An 18,231-nucleotide genomic window follows, 5' to 3' on the forward strand; every position below is an offset into this window, starting at 1 on the left:
TATGTTTGAAAACATAAATAAAATTAATAAGAAAAATAATTAATTAGTTAACAAAATACATTTATGAACAACAGTAAATAACAAAATTGTAAAACAGTAAAATTTTTGGCACCAAGCAAGCAAGCAAAATAAAAAAAAAAAAGACTGGTGCAGGTGTTTCTCTGTTTCCTTAGTTTGGAAATAAATAAAAATTAGGACGAAAAATTTTAAAAATTATAAATTAATAATTAATCAAATATATATATATATATATAAAACTTACATACATTAGAAGTACTGCAAGCTAAAACAGGAAAGTTTTGATTAAAATTAAACATTTTTAAAATGACGAAATATCATCAAGTCGTATGTACAGCTGAAGCTAAACTGACAATATTTCATCAGGTACTCGTAAAAGGTTAACTGATGAGTTGAAAACAATATTAACAGGTAATGATCTGAACAAGCTTGTTTGTTTAAATTCTGCTGAGTAGGACAAAGTTAAGAACAAACAACTCCAAGAGAAAAAAACTCAACATGGAAAAATCTTAGGCAAACACTGCATAATGCAAAATTCCTTGTAGACTTCTTTTACAAATACAACAGCAATCTGATTTGTACAATGAAATTTAAGGAAAGACCTGAAGATATTTTAACACCATACACAACTATGTTCCTTTAAAAGAGTCACATCAATACAAATACTCTCAGCGTGACCAAATCAGACTTTTAAGTCTTCAAAATCATGCTTCTTTAGCTTCTGACATTCCAAACAGAAAACTAAGTACAGAGAAGTTTTAAAACAATTTTATGTTTACAAAGATCTGTGATTTGAAAGTATGTTTTATACAGCATAACCTTTTATTTTTTATATATTTCAATTTGTAACCGTATACTTGTATTTTAGTTGGCTGAAGAGGGGCGTCAACAGCCCAAAACGTGTACAAGCACTTAATACACGTATCGACTGAATAAGAATTAGTGATGAAATTTGCCATGTGTCCAGTAAATACACTATATAGTTAGTGTTCAAGTTGCAAAACAGAAAACTACTAAATGCCACTCACTATGTTGAATACTCTGGTTTGCATGTATTTCTCTCAAATAGTGTGCTTGATACAATATAATAAAATTTTGTTCTGTATATTCAGATATAGAAAACTAAAATGTTATTTATTATAGTAAAAAGCAAAGTAAAATATTTTAAACACATTTAACATTTTTCTGTTAATTATAAATAGCTACACAAGTGTCTATGCAATCAACTAAGACTACTTGAGATGGAACATAAATTTATGTGGATTTCATTTTGCATGGTATTTACTAACATAATTACCATGCAAAACAAGACCACACAGTGGGTGTGCCTAGATGGCTAATAAAGCAAGCAAACTCTTCATTGGCTTGTTTAGTTAGCTGCTTACTACCTAGATGCACCCAATATATATTCACTAGCTAATGTGTTTTACTTCTATATATACAGATTAATTTTCATCAAAGAATCTAAAACTGTGTCCAAAGAAAACCTTTCTATAAAAATACTATTATGTAATAATATTTACTAATTAAATTGAGTATTACCATTACATCTTCATAATCATCATCATCATCGTCGTCATCATCTTCATTTTCATCATCATCTGGATCAGGCAGTTCCTCTTCATCTTCCAGATCTGCCAACAATGTAGTAGCACGACAACTTTCTAAGAAATCCTGTTCACTCTCACTTGATGTAGATGTCGTGAAGCTCATTGTGAGACCTTGTCCAAATGTCATTCCTGTAGCTGATGTGGCTGTGCTGGTGCTTACAGACTGGCTTCCAGAAAGTGTTGGTATAGTAGTTGTCCCTGTTAAACTAGGATAGCTCTGCGCAGTACTTAATGAACCTCCTGAAAAGCAAAAAATTATATAAACATACAAATATACAAAAGCAATTTAAATAAATTTAAAACAAGGGAGGGATTTATCCATTTCTGCATATGAAACATTCTTGCCCCACTTCCAGATCTTTGCAGTGTAATTATTAATAAATTCCCTTCAATAAAAAGTTTTAAAACAATTTGTTTATATTCAATCAAATTTGATTCAAAAATTTTTAGTTACGAAATTATAAAGAAATATCTATATATTGAAGTGCCATTCAATATTATACAATATTTATAGTTTTTTTTTTCTTTTCTTTTTAAAAAAAAGATCATTTAAATAGCATTTAGTCACGATCACTTCAAAGTGGGTAATTAATTTTAATTAATTTCAATTAGTATGGAAGGGGAGTGAGAGATGCAGTGTTCCTAAAGAAGGTAATGATGGCGATACACAGGTATAATGTAGCATACCTGGTGCAAGATGATTGGTAAGAGCAGATGAGTCTGTTGATGACTCATTACCAACCGGTAGCTCTCCTAGTAGGTCAGCAAGTATCTCTATGGATAAGAAACAGGTCACATGCAGTCAGGTTTTGTCTGTTACATGGTGACTTGACATATGAAACTAATAAACTGGTTTAAAATCACAAAACACACTGCAAATTTCAGTTAATAATTATATCCATCCCTTTATTAATGTTAATAATATTAGTGAAAACATAAAATAATAATTAAATTTCACTGACCTGGGAAATTCGACGAAAGAGCCAATCGCACAAGACTTCCGACATTATTAGAACCACGACTGAATATTGACGAATTGCTACTAATATTAGTTCCACTTTCTCCCCGATGGCGTGCAGTCGCAGCAAATGTTTCCAACAAACTGACATTACAGTCATTTGCATTAGTATTAATTGATAAATTTGGAACACTAACACTCATTGCATTTGTTGTATTAGAGCGTCCATTTTGAGATTGACATTCGACAATATTTGGATTTTTTGTAGAATATCTTTGAGAATTTTCTACTATTGCTGCTGACTGAATTTCTTGATTTTGCTCCGAATGACAAATTATATCTTCTGATTCTTCTCTTGTTGGAGACAGCCCTACAGCTATTCCTAAAGATGGTAATTCACTGGCATGTACAACAATTGCTTGGCCTGAAGTAATACAAGCAGAGTTAGGTTGTTCAGATGTTCTTGTTCGAATTACATTACCAGCATTTTTTCCATATTCTTCTGAATTTTCATCTTGTTGCTATGAGATATAATATACAGGTAATTATTTTGCAAATTTAAATGGATTTAGAATTAATAAACCAATATTAAACCAGAATTTACATCTTATTCAGTGTATTTTGTAAATTATCATCTTTTTTTAGATTAAATTTTGATGCTTAAAAAAAATGTTTTATGTCAAATAAAAATGATTTTATTTTTTGTAAAATTTGTTTTGTGTATTAAATACTCTATAATAGCTACTCTAAAATATTTAGAGCATTATGCTTTCTAAAGCCAGACTTGAATTTTTTGGGTGTTTCATTACAACAACAGATTAAATCTAGTATTTAATCAAATTTCTTACTTATTCATTTTATTCTATAAGAAAATCTATGTAACTCCTTACAAATCTGTTATTAGAGTAATTATAAATCTAGTTTCAAATTTAATCTTACATTATGATGTTGATCAAACATTAACATAAAAACAGATCTGACTGCTTTATTTAGCATCCAAATCTTCAAATATGTTTGTTAATGTAACTTAATAAATACAATTCAAATATTTTTGCAATTTAAAATTTAGTGCACTAAAATATAGAAACAACACTTTTAGATGATTAATATTTTTAATTTATATTATTATTTCAAAAACAAGTCATTTAATGTGTCTGTTGATTCTAGTTAAGAATAAACACAAACATTTTGGAAAGCATTACTATTTCTTCCAAATCAATTCTTTACAGTCTTTGTTTTACCAATTTCCATCTAAATTGATTACATCTTACCCTATTTGATTTTCTGAGGTCTATAAAAAAAAAAAAAAAATAAAGGTTTTAAAAAGTATATTTTTAATTAAATAAATTTTTTAACCTTATTTATACTGAATTTGTTGATGTTGATACCAACTAAGATTTCACAGATTTCTTCAAAAGAATCAAGTACTTTTGTTTATGTTACTTTTTAATTTATTTAATGTGGATGGTTTGTTTCCCAAATTCTGGCACATCTTACATGTAATAATTCACATATACAAGTACAAAACTATTGGCTAAACACTTCACAATAATCATATTATATTTCAGTCATTATTTTTTTTATGATCTCTTAAAAACAGATACCATCTGAATTTCCAGTATTTTAAATTATCATCTAAAAAATATGTTCTATATGAAACAATTTTATACTTTTGTACTTTATATATTTCCCTGGTTTAAATGTTTACAGGTGTCATGTTTTGTTACTATTAGACAAGGTGTAATAACTTATTGTAAGAGAATAAAAATTTGTTTTACTTTAATTTATTATTGATATAAGGTACCAATAATAAATAAAACAACAGTAAAACAAATTTTGCTTTATTTATAAGATGATATGTATACAAGTGGTATGCTTAATGAAATTTTAAGAGAAATATCTTCAATATTTAAGGAAATGCATTATTAAAAATATCTGAAATTACAGGGTTTCTAATTAAAATTGTTTGTACTGTATTTAACTTTAAATGAAGTTTATAGAGTATGATAGATTAAACAAGGCCTGTTTACTTCTTTGCTAAATATAGAATTTTTAAGAAATGGTAACAAGAAATACATATCTTTTAAAACAAAATATTTTTTAATGCAATATATCATAGTTGGATAAAAGAATGAAAATAAATAGTTAAATGTTAACGTCAAAACTACAATTTTTTAAATCTATAGATTTTTTCCCCTAATAATTTAATTATCTAAATACAATACTAACAGAATTATAAAACATTACTTTTTGGATTTTATTGTATTAAAATATAAAAACTGTAATTTTCAATTTTTAGAATTTTAAAATAAGTTTACATTTTATTAGAATATTTAATTATATTCTATAAAGTTTATAAAATTAGTTTATCAACATGTTCTTTTTTGAAATAATAATCAAAATATTTTTTAAATCTACAATATGCATAATATACTTGAAAATATTTTCCTTTATTTCAACTAGCTTAATTACATATTACAATAGAAGTTCATTTATCCAGCATCCACCAAAAAGTAGCTGATAATCCAAAATTGTCCAATAATAATTTGGCATGCTATTAAATATTCTGCAAATTGAAATTTTCTTGGAAATGTGGTGCAAATCAAAGCAGAGGAAGGAGATGTAGCAATGTGCACATCTTCCTCTGCTGGGAGATCACCTGTGAAAACAAGAGCAAAGTAACAGAACCTCAGATGGACCTCAAACTCCTATGCAGTGTAATTCAATAAACTATATACAGAGTGTATCAGTACAGTGGTTACAAACTTTTAGGAGAGATAGAGTACACCTAGATCAGTGGTTCCCAACCAGTGGTCCGCAAGAGCTAAAATATGGTCCGCGAAAGATTTAAAACTTTTATTAATTTTGAGTTATTATTCCCACATTGATACAAATTGAATTTAATTTTTACTAAAAATGATATGTTTTCTATTATAATAGTACTGTTAAAGCATGTTACTCTTGAGTTTAACGATTACTTATGTTAAGTTTTGATTAAAGTTATTTTTAGATTGACACAGTTTATTTTTCTTAAACCTTGTGGTCCCTGCTAGCAACAATGAAATCAAAGTGGTCCCTGGTCCAAAAAAGGTTGGGAACCGCTGACCTAGATGATGGGAAATCACATAGCAATGCATGGTCAGAAACGCTTTCCTGGCGCAGTAGTGACGTCACAAAACACAAGAAAGGGAGGACACGAACAAGGTGAGAAAACATGTTTATTATTCTTAGCACAGCAAAAATTCTGGGACATCTTTGGCTGGTGTAGAAACATCTATCACATACACCATCCAAAGACGACCCAGCATTTTTGCTGTGCTAAGAATAATAAACATGTTTTCTCACCTTGTTCGTGTCCTCCCTTTCTTGTGTTTTCTATCATCACTACTGCACTAGAAAAGCATTTCCGACCATGCATTGCTATTTGATTTCCCATCATCTAGGTGTACTCTCTCTCCTAAAAGTTTGTAACTGCTGTACTGATACACCCTGTATAGTCTACCTTGCATTGTGCTGAACAAATATTGTTTCATTAGAGGTAGCATATATTTTGTGTTCTGTAATATATGTAACTGTGTATAAATGTTGTATTTTCTTTTCTGTAGGTCAATGTAAGAACAGTGTGCCTAAAAGTAGGTTTCTCATACTCAGAATTTGTGTAGCTTTTTTTAATTGTATGTATAATAAATACATCTATGAAAAATTATTTATTTGTACATGAATAATTGTGAATATAAATTTTGTGCACTACTGTATTCATCAACATTTTTGCTGATATTTCAATCAACTTAACAAAATATAGTCATGGACCCATATCATCTTCAGACTTATTAATGAGCATTTGTAAACAAATTAAAAGCATATAGCAGCATGCCTTGATACAAAAGCTATAGCAATGTCTGCAATGTTCAATCAGTTTTTGTAAAAATATTAAAATAGCCAGTAATCCAGCAACACTCTGGCCCAATAAGTACCAGATTCCTTACAATCCTTCCACTGATTATTACAGTGGAACCTTGCTTAACAAGCACCTCTCATAACAAGCAAAGCAAATTGTAAAAAAATGATTCGCGTAATGAGCAGCATTTCACATCATGAGTGACAAGGAGAGGGGATGTTCCGGATTGTGCACATGCTACATCAGTCTGTGTTTAGTACTCCTTCGCTAGCATCCTAGTGTTGCTTATGATCATACATTTTTCCAAACTTGTGTTCAGACATATTACATATAAACATCAACAACCATAGCCTGTTATATAATAAACATGCCAAATGATATGCCAAATTCTTGGCCTACGTAATAGCTATAATTAAATATTAGAAATTACTGTATTTCTTTTTTTTTTTGTTTTCTGCAAATTGAATTTGCATTTCAGGTTGGTTCATTCCCATGCTAGAAGAAATGATGATGATGATTCATGCTCCTTAACAATGTATATTGTATAATTTTCTTTGAATAAGCATTATACATAAAATATTTTAGTATTTTTTTTTGGCATGGAATGCATTATCATATTTTATATTAATTTATATAGGAAAAATTGTTTCTCTTAACAAGTAACATTCTGAAACGAATTATGCTCATCAAGCGAGGTTCTACTGTATTTGTACATAATTTTACAAGAATCTGCATACAAAACGTGAGATATGTAACTGAAAATAAAAATGAACTAAAAGTAAAATACTCAAGCTAATAACCAATTGAATGCAGATCAAAGGAAAACCAGTCTAAATCGAGTAAGAAATCCATATCATAAGCAAAGTAAAAAGAAAACAGATACTGTACATATTTTTCCATATTTTTTTTCTTTTTCTTCTGAAAGAAATTTTTTATAAAATTTCCTTTGTTATTGCTGAGCTGTTCTTCTGTCACTGATCTGTTTGTTTACTTTTGGCTTTTTCCTCTTCCTTACATACTTTAATGATTTGTAGCATTGCTTGAGCAACTTTGGCTTCTTCAAACGATTTTTTTCTAAAGCTACTTTTAGCTCCTTATTTGCTTCAAGAAGTTTTTCATTTGTTCTTTTCTCTGCCTCCTATTTCTTTGCTTAATTTGGATTGTCTTAAAATTTATCAATAAATTGTTTTATTTTCTATGCCTCTTCCTTTTGTTTCTCTTCCATAAGCTTATGCTGTTCCTCTTCTTTTTGCTTTTGAGTCATTTTGCTTTCCATTCTTTTCTTCCCATATGAGAAAGCATAAACTAACCTTGTTAATGCCATCTGTTTGTAATTGATACATATTCTGGTTTATTACCACATTCCTTTAGTATATCTTGCACATTGGATCTGGCATTTAACACTTTAATCCATGTGTGTCTTGTTTTATCTATCAAAATTCTTCCAGATTGAGAAAAACCTCTTTCCACATCCACACTTCTATGAGATAAAGTTAAAGAAGCCTGAATGACTAGTGACACGAGGATATTTCAGATTTCCAGAGAGTGTTTTCAGAATAAGAAATGATTCCCAATAAACATCTATAGGGGTATTTTTATTCTGCTCGGTAACTTTTTCAGTTGCAAGAGTTTTCACTCATCTTGAAGTATGTTTATTGTGATGTCCGCGAAAAGGATATTTGTTAAGCTCACAATGTCTACACAGTTATAGTTTGAATATTTTTAAATTCCGATTTTAGAAATCCCCTGCTTTCTGAAACCAGAAGAAAAACTGTTTATGGAACACTGCTGATACTAGCAGTAATAGCAATGTCCTTTTGAGGAGCTTGCAGACTGAAATGAAGTTCATTACATACCATGACAAAAAACAAGTATCTCCTCCTCTTGGAGTCCATTCAAAATGCTTTGAATGTGCTAACTGAGAACAATTTCTTTGAGAGGCAAGAAATTGTTCTACTCAAAGCTTTTCGTTACCTCCTATATTGCTGTCTTATCCACAGTCTTCTTCACATCAGATTTGCAAATTCTTCCTATGACAACAAAGCATTCTTAATTCTTCATAAAGTTTGAATGAGAAGTTCCTGTCTATAAAATGTGTCACTGAATTTACCAGAGATCATCACTTGAAATAATAAAATGCAATTGGGGTAAAAAATGAAGCAATTGACTTATATAAGAAATCAATATTTTGCAGGTATGCCATTAAAAAAAATACTTCTCAAGAGACTGGCAGTGCTCAATCTAGTATAAGAATTGCAAAGACAGGGCTTAAAGGAGTCATGGCAGTGAATATAAGCGAGAAAAGAGAGTCCACACTGAAAAAAGCTAAAAAACTAAGAGTGTTAAAGTAAACTAAAAGAGGTGTTATTTAAAAAAAAAACACACACACATTTTGTATCAATAACATTGCATATGATATTAGATTGATTATTAAATGGACTGAAAAAATTAAATATGAAAATAGTTAGGTTGAGTTTATACTCCAGAAAAGTGACCAGTAAGACTGCATTAAGACAGAATGGCCCACAAAGTTTTCATGTGCTCTGCACTTCCCACCGTTATATAGCAAAGGAAATGAAAGAGTAACATAACTACCAGAATGTGTCTCCATATAACGTGCCAAATTTCAAATGCCATTTATTTTAAGGTACATTTTTTGATTTCTTGTTAAAAAAATTTGTAATGAAAAAAGATTTTCTTTTGTTTAAGTCATGCTGCAGTTTCTGCACTTCTCTTGTTTTCTCCTCTTCATCACACTGAATTTTCTTCACACCTTCCAATAGCCCTTGGGCAAGACGTATCACTTCAATGTTGTTTTTCTCAACAGCATTTTGTAGTCTATCATGGCTTCTTTGATCATTCCTGACCTCATTTCCCTTTGCATTTCTTATTCCTTTTTTTCTTTAGCTCAACTTCAGGAGTATCAATTTTCTTTCTCTCCTGTTCAAGTGCTTTTATCCTCCTCTTCTTTTCTCTCCCTTCCTTCTTGTTCTTTTTTCTGTTTTTCTTTTAGTTTACTTTGCTTGTCCAAAAAAACTTTGTAAGTAGAATATGCATTGTGGGCCAACCCAAGTAACTTAGCCTTAGAGCAGTGTGATTGTATCAAAGCACCGCAGAAATCAGTATTTCACAAGGATACAAGCAAGGAGAACCCACACGCAAATTCCTACAGCATGTGCAGAGTAGCAAGCCTTGGGAAGTTCCTCGTTATGTTAGCCTATATACATGTACTGTACATACAGTACATGTATATAGCCTAACATAACGAGTGCCTTATCATATCACGCATGGTCACATGATAAGCCGTATGGGGCATGCTGGTTGCTATTTTGCTCCTGACCACACTTACAAAAAAAAATTCCACGTGGGAAGTGAAAAAAGTGAGAAAAGCGAGTTTGCCTTGAAAAAAGCTAAAAAGGTGAAAAAAGAAAGTCACTTTAAGCTCTGCAAAGATAATTTTGTCCAATTCACTAAGACTAGAATCCAAAACAAGCTGCAATGTTCTTCCTTTAGTATCACTGGCTCAGGAAACATACCCATTAAAAGTCTAATTCAGATAAGTTGCCCATTCCTATAAAATCATGGTATAACACCATCAGCATCAATCCATATATATATATATATATTAGGATATCAGGTAATAAATTTTTCTTACTTAAGGTGTACCTGATGTGTAGAGTGTACTTGTTTCTACTCCTAATTTTTGTAATATGGTATAAAATAAAAACATATATATCTTGGGAAGAGAACAAATTTACTGGTACAAAAATGTCGGAGAATATGTCCTCCTCCTCTTCCTCCTCGAATCAAAACCCATGTATCACAGCAAGAGTAACTTAAACATATCTATAGCAATTTGTATTTAGAAAGTTCAAGTACAGGATACAATACTATGTTTCTAGACTTCACAGCACAAATGACATCTATTGAAATGGAAGTGCTTTCAAGAAGAATGACACCACTATAAATGGTAGTGTTTCCTATGAATGTTTAAGTGTCTGATGTTTTTTCTTCTATTTCAATAATAACATATATTTTAATCTACATTCTCATAATGAATGTGTTTTTAATTGTTGAAAGACAAATAGTAACAAAAAGTAACATAATATTGAAAATAGGAAAACAAATAGTAACTGGAAAAAAGAAACCCACTTGCAGCACTATCAATTTTGATGGTCATTCACAGAATGTTTCTTATCTAGAAACATAAAATCATCAAATCAAAGTTTTTCAGACAAGTTTTAGTAGGTTTTTCTGACAGGTAAACTTCTCTGTAAACGTTAGTAATATTCTAAAGCAGGCCTGGCCAACCCGTGGCCTGCTAAGCGATATTATATATTTATTAAAACTTTTGTTCGCCATTATGTGTATACCAAAACAATTAAATAAATGAAAATTTGCCTATGTCATTGTTATAATGCACAAGTGCAAGTACAAACTCTTGGTATAACAATAAAATCTTATTCATTTTGTATTTGTTTTACTTTTTAAAAAGCATGTTTGCCTAAATTGTGGCCCACCGTAATGTTATGCATGATCAAAGTGGCCCGCAAAACAATTTGGGTTGGCCAGGCCTGTTCTAAAGGCATTATAAGCAGTTTCCTACTTTCTTAAACACTTTTAGTTTGATCTTATTGAATGCATTTTATCAGTTCCTACCTTCCAGTAAATGTTTTCCTTTTCCACAAAAATTTAAATTTTTTCTCATCTAAAAAATAGATCATTATAACAGCTATTACTGTTAAAATATGTAAATATAATTCCCAAATATGAGATACAACAACTGCTTATGACATTCATTATCTTGTACGAACTGGAATGATTACTAATAAAATTCCACAAATATCTATACAAAAGCTTATTTAATTGTGTTGATGAATTAATAATGTAATACATTATGAAAAAATATAGAAATAAAACATTTATATCCAACACTAAATACATTTAGATTTAATATCTTGCTTGTAAAAATTTATATATACTTACTCTAATTGTCAAAAATTCAGTTGATGTAGCTTGACCCATACTTGATACAAAGGTTTTGCTGTTTTCTGAGGTAGCTTCTAGTAAGCTTGAGGTAGAACTACTTTTACGACTTGTTAAAACACTATAAAAATTTTTTGAACACAATCACATATTTAATAATGCTGTTAATATTATCTTTATATTCTCTATATAATCATTATAACTTTTATATTAAACATCTATTTTATTACTGAAAATTAAAAACAAATTACATATCAAACTTCAACATTGAAATTAATTACTAAAATATAAAATTACACTTGAAATATTTTAGTAATTTTATTATCAATGCAATATGTTTTAAACCTATTAAAAATATTATGAAAACTAAGAATTATAATACTATAAATGACTAATATTGAATGCAAGCATATTCACAGGATTGTACTATATTGTATGTATTAAATGGTATATGTATTAACAATCAATCTATATAAATTGAAATCTTATTCATTTGTTCTATACAAAAGCAAACTTTTATTTTCTATAAATAAGATATTTGATTAATAATTTTTTATTCTCTACTCTATTCTAAACATTTAATTTAAATTAGAAGTATGTCTCCAAACAGAGTAGCAATCTGAAAAAATTGCTACTTTGTTTTTAATCTTCCTTAAGCCGACCACTCCTTTACCTGACCAATGATCACCTGGACTCATAATTATGACTACTCTCAATCTCTTTGTGTAAAATATCCTGAGGCAACCAAGGTTTTGACTCCATCATCCCAAACAGGATGATGGAGTCAAAACCTTGGGTAAGTATAATATACAATGTTTGGGCATGTTGCATTGTTGTGCTAAATGAAAAAATTTGAGACAAACATTTACAACTTCAATGTCTCTATTTTCTCCTATTCAGTCCTATTGTGGGAAATATACATAATTTGCTGTTAATATCACAAAAACAAGTTAATATAAACTTTATTCTTATTACAGTAAGTAATATAAAAATCAAATTAATTCAAACTTTCCACTAATAGGAATATATAAAATGGTAATCAATGATGACAAATTTGAGTTTTTTTAAAAATCTAATGTCAAATAATCTAATGTCTCTAGTGCCAAATAAAAAGAAATATTGAAGGTATCATCTTATCAAAAAATTAAAACAGAAAGTTAATCCTTTTCAGATTATTTTAAATTAAACATTTAAGATTGAATGCATCATTTTCAAGTATGGTTCAAAGGATTACATGTGATATATTAATAAATATATTTTCTTGTAGCAATATAGTGTTAATTAATGCATGGTATTTTTAAATAATTTTTTTCTGTATTGCCTACTCAATAGCCTGTATAGTGTGACACTAAAATACTACATATTCTGTATAGTATTACAGTACACAGTATTATATAAAATACTCTATCTATTATATTATTTATTTATATCTATTATTACTGTACATAGTATCTTATAAAATACTCTATTATATTTTTGTCACCCCTTTCACCCCTTTAAAAAGACCATCCTTGAGATGACTGATTTTCCTCAGTTTTAAGTTGATCATCTTAAAGAAGTTTTACTGTAAAAAACCATAAAACAATAAAAAATAAAAACTGTTTTATATTCAGAGTGACTTATGCAAATTTTTTCATCAAGTGAAGTTGTTTCATTGTTTCAATAAACTTGGTTAGAAAGTGGCAGATGAATATAATGTCATATTAGTTATATTGAAATAATGAAACTAGCTTACAACTTCACTTAATAAAAAAAAAGTTTAACTGTATTTATATAATTAATTTACAGACAAATATTCTATTATTGTTCAATACAAAATGTAAATTCCTTTACTTCTCAAAAATTATTAAAAATATATTTATCAGTAATTATTATTATTATTATTATATGAATAAATACATATTTAGTTATCAACCAATATACTGTATTTTTCACCATATGAGAGACACCATTATATTGAATGTATCACAATTTTCATGCTGATCATTGGGAGAAAAATATTCTTTACAGTATAAGGCACATTTGGATTATAGGATGCATACTAATTTTCAGATAAATTTTTACATACAAAAAGAAAAAAATATTTTATAAAACAAAAAATACAGTAATTAAAATAGCAGTAAAAACATCTTTAAGTAGCAAGTTTTGGTCTTTTTATTTTTTTAATAGAAATTTCTTTCACATGTTCTGAAGTGTCAACATACTACATTCGGTTGCATTTAAACTGCTAAATCTGTCTACAGTGTTGAATACAGACACTTTAATTATGATCACCTGGTATAGCCTCCCCATACATATATACTGTAATACAGAAAATCTGCTTACTATAATCAGTTCTGGATTTGCCTACAATGATGATAACAACTGACTTAACATTAAGCAGAGAAGTAAATACTACTACAATTAATGGAAATTTGATTTCATTGATTCTTACAATAAAATGACATGTAAAAACAATTAATCATCATATAACTAAGATTTATTAATAATAATAATTATTATTAATTAATAGTAATTCATTCTGTTTATAATTGAAGTAAAAAATGCCAACAATTTATACTACTGTACTGAAAACAAGTGATAAAATAATTAACATTTACTCTATCCTGCTCCAGGCGAATTTTTCCTTACAGTAGTTCTAAATTATTTAAATTTAATAATTATAATTTTTAATTAATTAAGTTATTAAGAGATGGCACCTAACACCTCCCTCTAGTGCCAAGTTGGTTGCATAATTTATTTAGTAATTAGCCGTATCTAGCCCGATAGAATTCGGCATTTGTTGAAGTCTAAAATTTATTTTTTAAAGGTTAAGACTGACTAGGTATTTTCTAAGAAAACAAAACTGAGCTCCAGCATATAAAACTAAAACTGTGGGAGGAGAATAAAAAAGTTTAAAACTGATCTAAATCTAAAATAAAAAACAAGTAAAATGGCAAAATCATTCTTGGGACGAGATTATGTCTCGGAGAACGCAAGCAACGCATGCACAAATCTTGCACTTGTGCCCATTTGTAGAAACATTTTGTATTTTATTTTGACTTGGTTCTCGGTCTCCTGACTACCTACAAGTCTGGTTTCTTTTATGTGCACATGATTTGGGCACAAAATACTCTGTGCCAAATTGCAACTCCTTCATACCTCTAAGGTGTCCAGCTGTTGACTGCAGTGTGATTCTAGAGACAAGACATAGTCTCATCAATTATCATAGGAATCAATGTAAACTGACAGCATTAAGAAACACAACTGATGTATAGCAGGCTAGTTTACAACCAGTAATTGGCCCACTATGACTTAATATCTTAGCCCATACATAAGAATTTCAAAATTCCAGATTCATCACAATGTAAGTCTTGCCAAGTTGTACAAAAAATCTTGTTTAGTGGTTGTGTGGTTGCTTTAAGCTTCAATCACAAACAAAACACTTTCTGACTTATGAGGAGCTCTGCTCAATAAGTCATAACAATTGTGTTATTAGCCAAATGTTGAGACTGGTAGTAGAAAAGACAGCTTAAAAATGTCCATTTACCTAAAGATTATGATAATTATATCAAAAATCATAATTACAATAAAACAATTTTGTTTTAACTTACATGTTTCAGTAGGACACTACTTGTATCCAGTAGGACAGAATTTGCTTAGTGAAATTATGCTATCTATCTATTAAGTATAATCAATTCTAAAACTTTCTGAACAGATTTAACTGCCCTTCAAAAACTGACTCCATCTGTTGATTATCACTATGTAGTTGTTATAATCAAAGTTTGAAGTCAGTACAACTTACAATACAAATTATTGTAGTTTATTAACAATCTTGTGAGTTGTTTCATAATACTTTATCAACATAAAATTAATATCAAATTCAGATTTAAATTTGAAAAGTCTGCTGCAAAGACATATGCGATGCTAAAATAAATATATGGCAATGATATTTTAACTCAATGAAATGTTTTTACATAATTTAATCAATTTAAAAATGGAAAAGAAAAATCCAAATGATAATAAATACACTGACGCTGATCAGCCAAGTACTAGTTGCACAAAAGAACAAGTCAAGAAAGTAATCTAAAATCTCGAAATCTAATTATTATGTATTCCTATGACATACACTGTGTTAATGAGTTATGTTATTACATAACTCATTAATACAGTAATCTGGACCTACCTTAATACCCTGTTTGTACTGAGCATTTCAATCTAGATTGTGACCAAGGTTGGTGACTATGCCTTGGTGTGACCATCGTCGACCGTTTCAATCTTGACTGAAACGGGGTTCAATCGCGATTGACTCGAGAGAGTTCTTGAAACTAGATCCAGTGATAAGAGAGATCCCACAATCCCACGTGCGCGAGAAAATACAAGATGGCTGCGGAACACATGTCCGGCTATTGACAGAAAAATAAAGATATTTGGAGAGATGTTGACATCGGTCTATTATTAGATATATGGCAAGAAAAAGTATTTATTTCTAACCAAAACTTACATTTTGTTTGTTGGTGTTCGTGACTTACCGCGTAGTTATGTCAGTTTTATTATCGCGTGTAATAGCCGGGTTCTTCTCAAGCGGACTGCCTGTGCAAACAGCACGACGTTCGACTGGCAACAGTCACAATCCAGACTGTAGGTAAATCGAGATTGAAGTGAGTCGTGGAGTGCGCGCGAACGTAGTATAACACTCAACAAGGCTTTGATGACATCTAAGGGATAAATATCTAAAGTTGCAAGGAGAGTAGGGTATGCAACCCACATTGTATAGTAATGGTTGGGGCTTGTGTTTTCTCCAAAACTGGCTAAGAAGCCAACCCAATTTATGTATTTTCACCATTCCAAATAGTCTGGGTGCTAAAGCTATACTAAGGGGTTCACAGACCAAAAATTTATTATTGTTATCAGTTAGTGCGTTTACTTTATTTAACAAAGTAGTAATAGGATCAAAATTTAGCAGAATAGAACTTGTCTGTTGTAAGTAATCTTCCATTTTGATCCTGTGTAATTGAGAGGTAGGTAATCTGCTTCAGAAAAATTATTAAATTATTTTGTTCATACACACACAATATTTTTGGCTTTGCACCCAGGCTTTGCAGGCTCTTTTCAAAGAGTGGCTGTTTGAAGTTTGTGCTCCAAGCATCAAGGATTACCTTCAGACCAATGAATTACCATTAAAATAATTGTTGCTATTGGACAATGCACCAGGACACCCAAAAGACCTTGAAGATAATTTGCTGGAAGACTTTCCCTGGCTGACAGTTCAGTTTCCTCCTCTGAATACCACTTCATTGATTCAACCAATGAATTAAGAGATTATTGCAGGTTTCAAGAAATTGTTCATTTGAGTACTGTTTCGTTGGTGTTTTGAAGTATGCCAGTTCCATTTCTCCTCAATGATGACATTAAAAATGTTTTGAAAAGAAAAATTTGATATTCTTGAAGCTATACAGCTCATTCAAAAAGCATGGTCAGAAGTCAATCAACAACAGTTGAATTCTGCCTGGCGAAAGCTGTCCCTCCTTCATTCAAGATGACGGAGATGATGTCCCTGAAATTATGGATGAAATTGTAACAACTGCTAGAGATCTGGAATTGGAGGTGAATAAAGATGACATTGGAGAGCTCATAATGAAATCTGAAACTGATCTGATGACAGAAGAACTCCATGAAACTCAGTGAAATGTGTTTTCTTCTGAAAAAGAGGAAGACAAAAGAGAATCAATGCCAACATCTGCTATTAAAGATCTTGTGAAGAAGTGGGAGGATGTCAGAACAATGGTCTTAGAATGGCATCCAAACCTGGTTGAAGTTAATAGACTTGGGGATCTCTATGATGACAATGCTATTAATTACTTCTGAAAAATCCTAAAGGAGAGAGAAAGGTGATCGACATTGGACAGATTCTTTAATGTCCCACAAACAGAAAAACAACATGGCTGATAAAAATGCAAGACTGTGTATATATTTATTTTTATTATTGCATATATATAAACATATGCAGATAGTATATAATTTTTTATTTATTTTTTGGGGTCTCCAGAACAAATTAATCAAATTCCTATAAAAATCTATGGTAAATTGATAATCGGTTAATGATTAATGGTTAATGATCACCCACTGTACTTCACACACTTTTTTCAGCATATGTTATTTTGTATTTTATGGAAAGGTTTGGTAAAGCTGAGTCTTTAATATATTGTGATTTTGTTTTATTTCTCGATGAATGTGATGTCTGGTCTGTTATGATGGCTTGTTTACTCTGTGATTATCACATGGTTTTACAGGAAATCCTCATTAGTTCGAAATTCAAGGAAGAAAATAATCATGACTTTAAATTATCTGAGCATTTGGCATGTTGTACAATATGCCAAATGCTATATAACTGATTTATTAAGCAAATGGAATATGGCTAAGTGCACAGAATGCTATTTTCATTAATTAATATTAATAATATAAATAAACTGCAGGCAAACTGCACAGGTACAATGAGATTCTCACAAGTTGCCAGATAGATTTTATAAAAAGTAAAGCAGAATTCTCAAAATGTAGTATGAATTATTTTTAAAATGGTAAGTTGCCCAAATCTAGTAGCCTAGAGCCCTACAAATATCTCAAGCTGCTGCCTGTAGCCTAATCTTGCAATCCCAAAACCCAGCCATATTTTATGAGATAAGAGAAAAAAGGATATTCTATGGGTAAGATGACACACAAAAATGTGTTACTGTAAAAGTAAGGCCTTATTGACGATTAGAGTTGTTCTTGGTCTATTGTTC

At 30.1% G+C, this 18,231-nt stretch overlaps 1 protein-coding gene across 8 annotated transcripts in view; it reads right to left on the minus strand.

The window, feature by feature from the left end:
• The window catches only part of Ufd4 (ubiquitin fusion-degradation 4-like), a 166,108-nt gene that overhangs the window by 25,915 nt on the left and 121,962 nt on the right, over window positions 1-18,231 (minus strand). For 6 of the 8 annotated variants that reach the window (XM_067280332.1, XM_067280330.1, XM_067280328.1 and 3 more), the window contains 4 exons: window positions 11,471-11,591; window positions 2,591-3,107; window positions 2,316-2,402; window positions 1,561-1,868 (listed from right to left, as the gene is read on the minus strand). In XM_067280332.1, coding sequence (XP_067136433.1) covers window positions 1,561-1,868; window positions 2,316-2,402; window positions 2,591-3,107; window positions 11,471-11,591 — 1,033 coding nt within the window. The remainder of the gene's footprint in view (window positions 1-1,560; window positions 1,869-2,315; window positions 2,403-2,590; window positions 3,108-11,470; window positions 11,592-18,231) is intronic. The other 2 variants (XM_067280333.1, XM_067280331.1) reach the window with 1 other exon arrangement.

This window comes from Centruroides vittatus, unplaced genomic scaffold (assembly GCF_030686945.1).
Source record: "Centruroides vittatus isolate TY-2023 unplaced genomic scaffold, ASM3068694v2 contig_883, whole genome shotgun sequence".
In the NCBI taxonomy this organism is placed as follows: Eukaryota; Metazoa; Arthropoda; class Arachnida; order Scorpiones; family Buthidae; genus Centruroides; species Centruroides vittatus.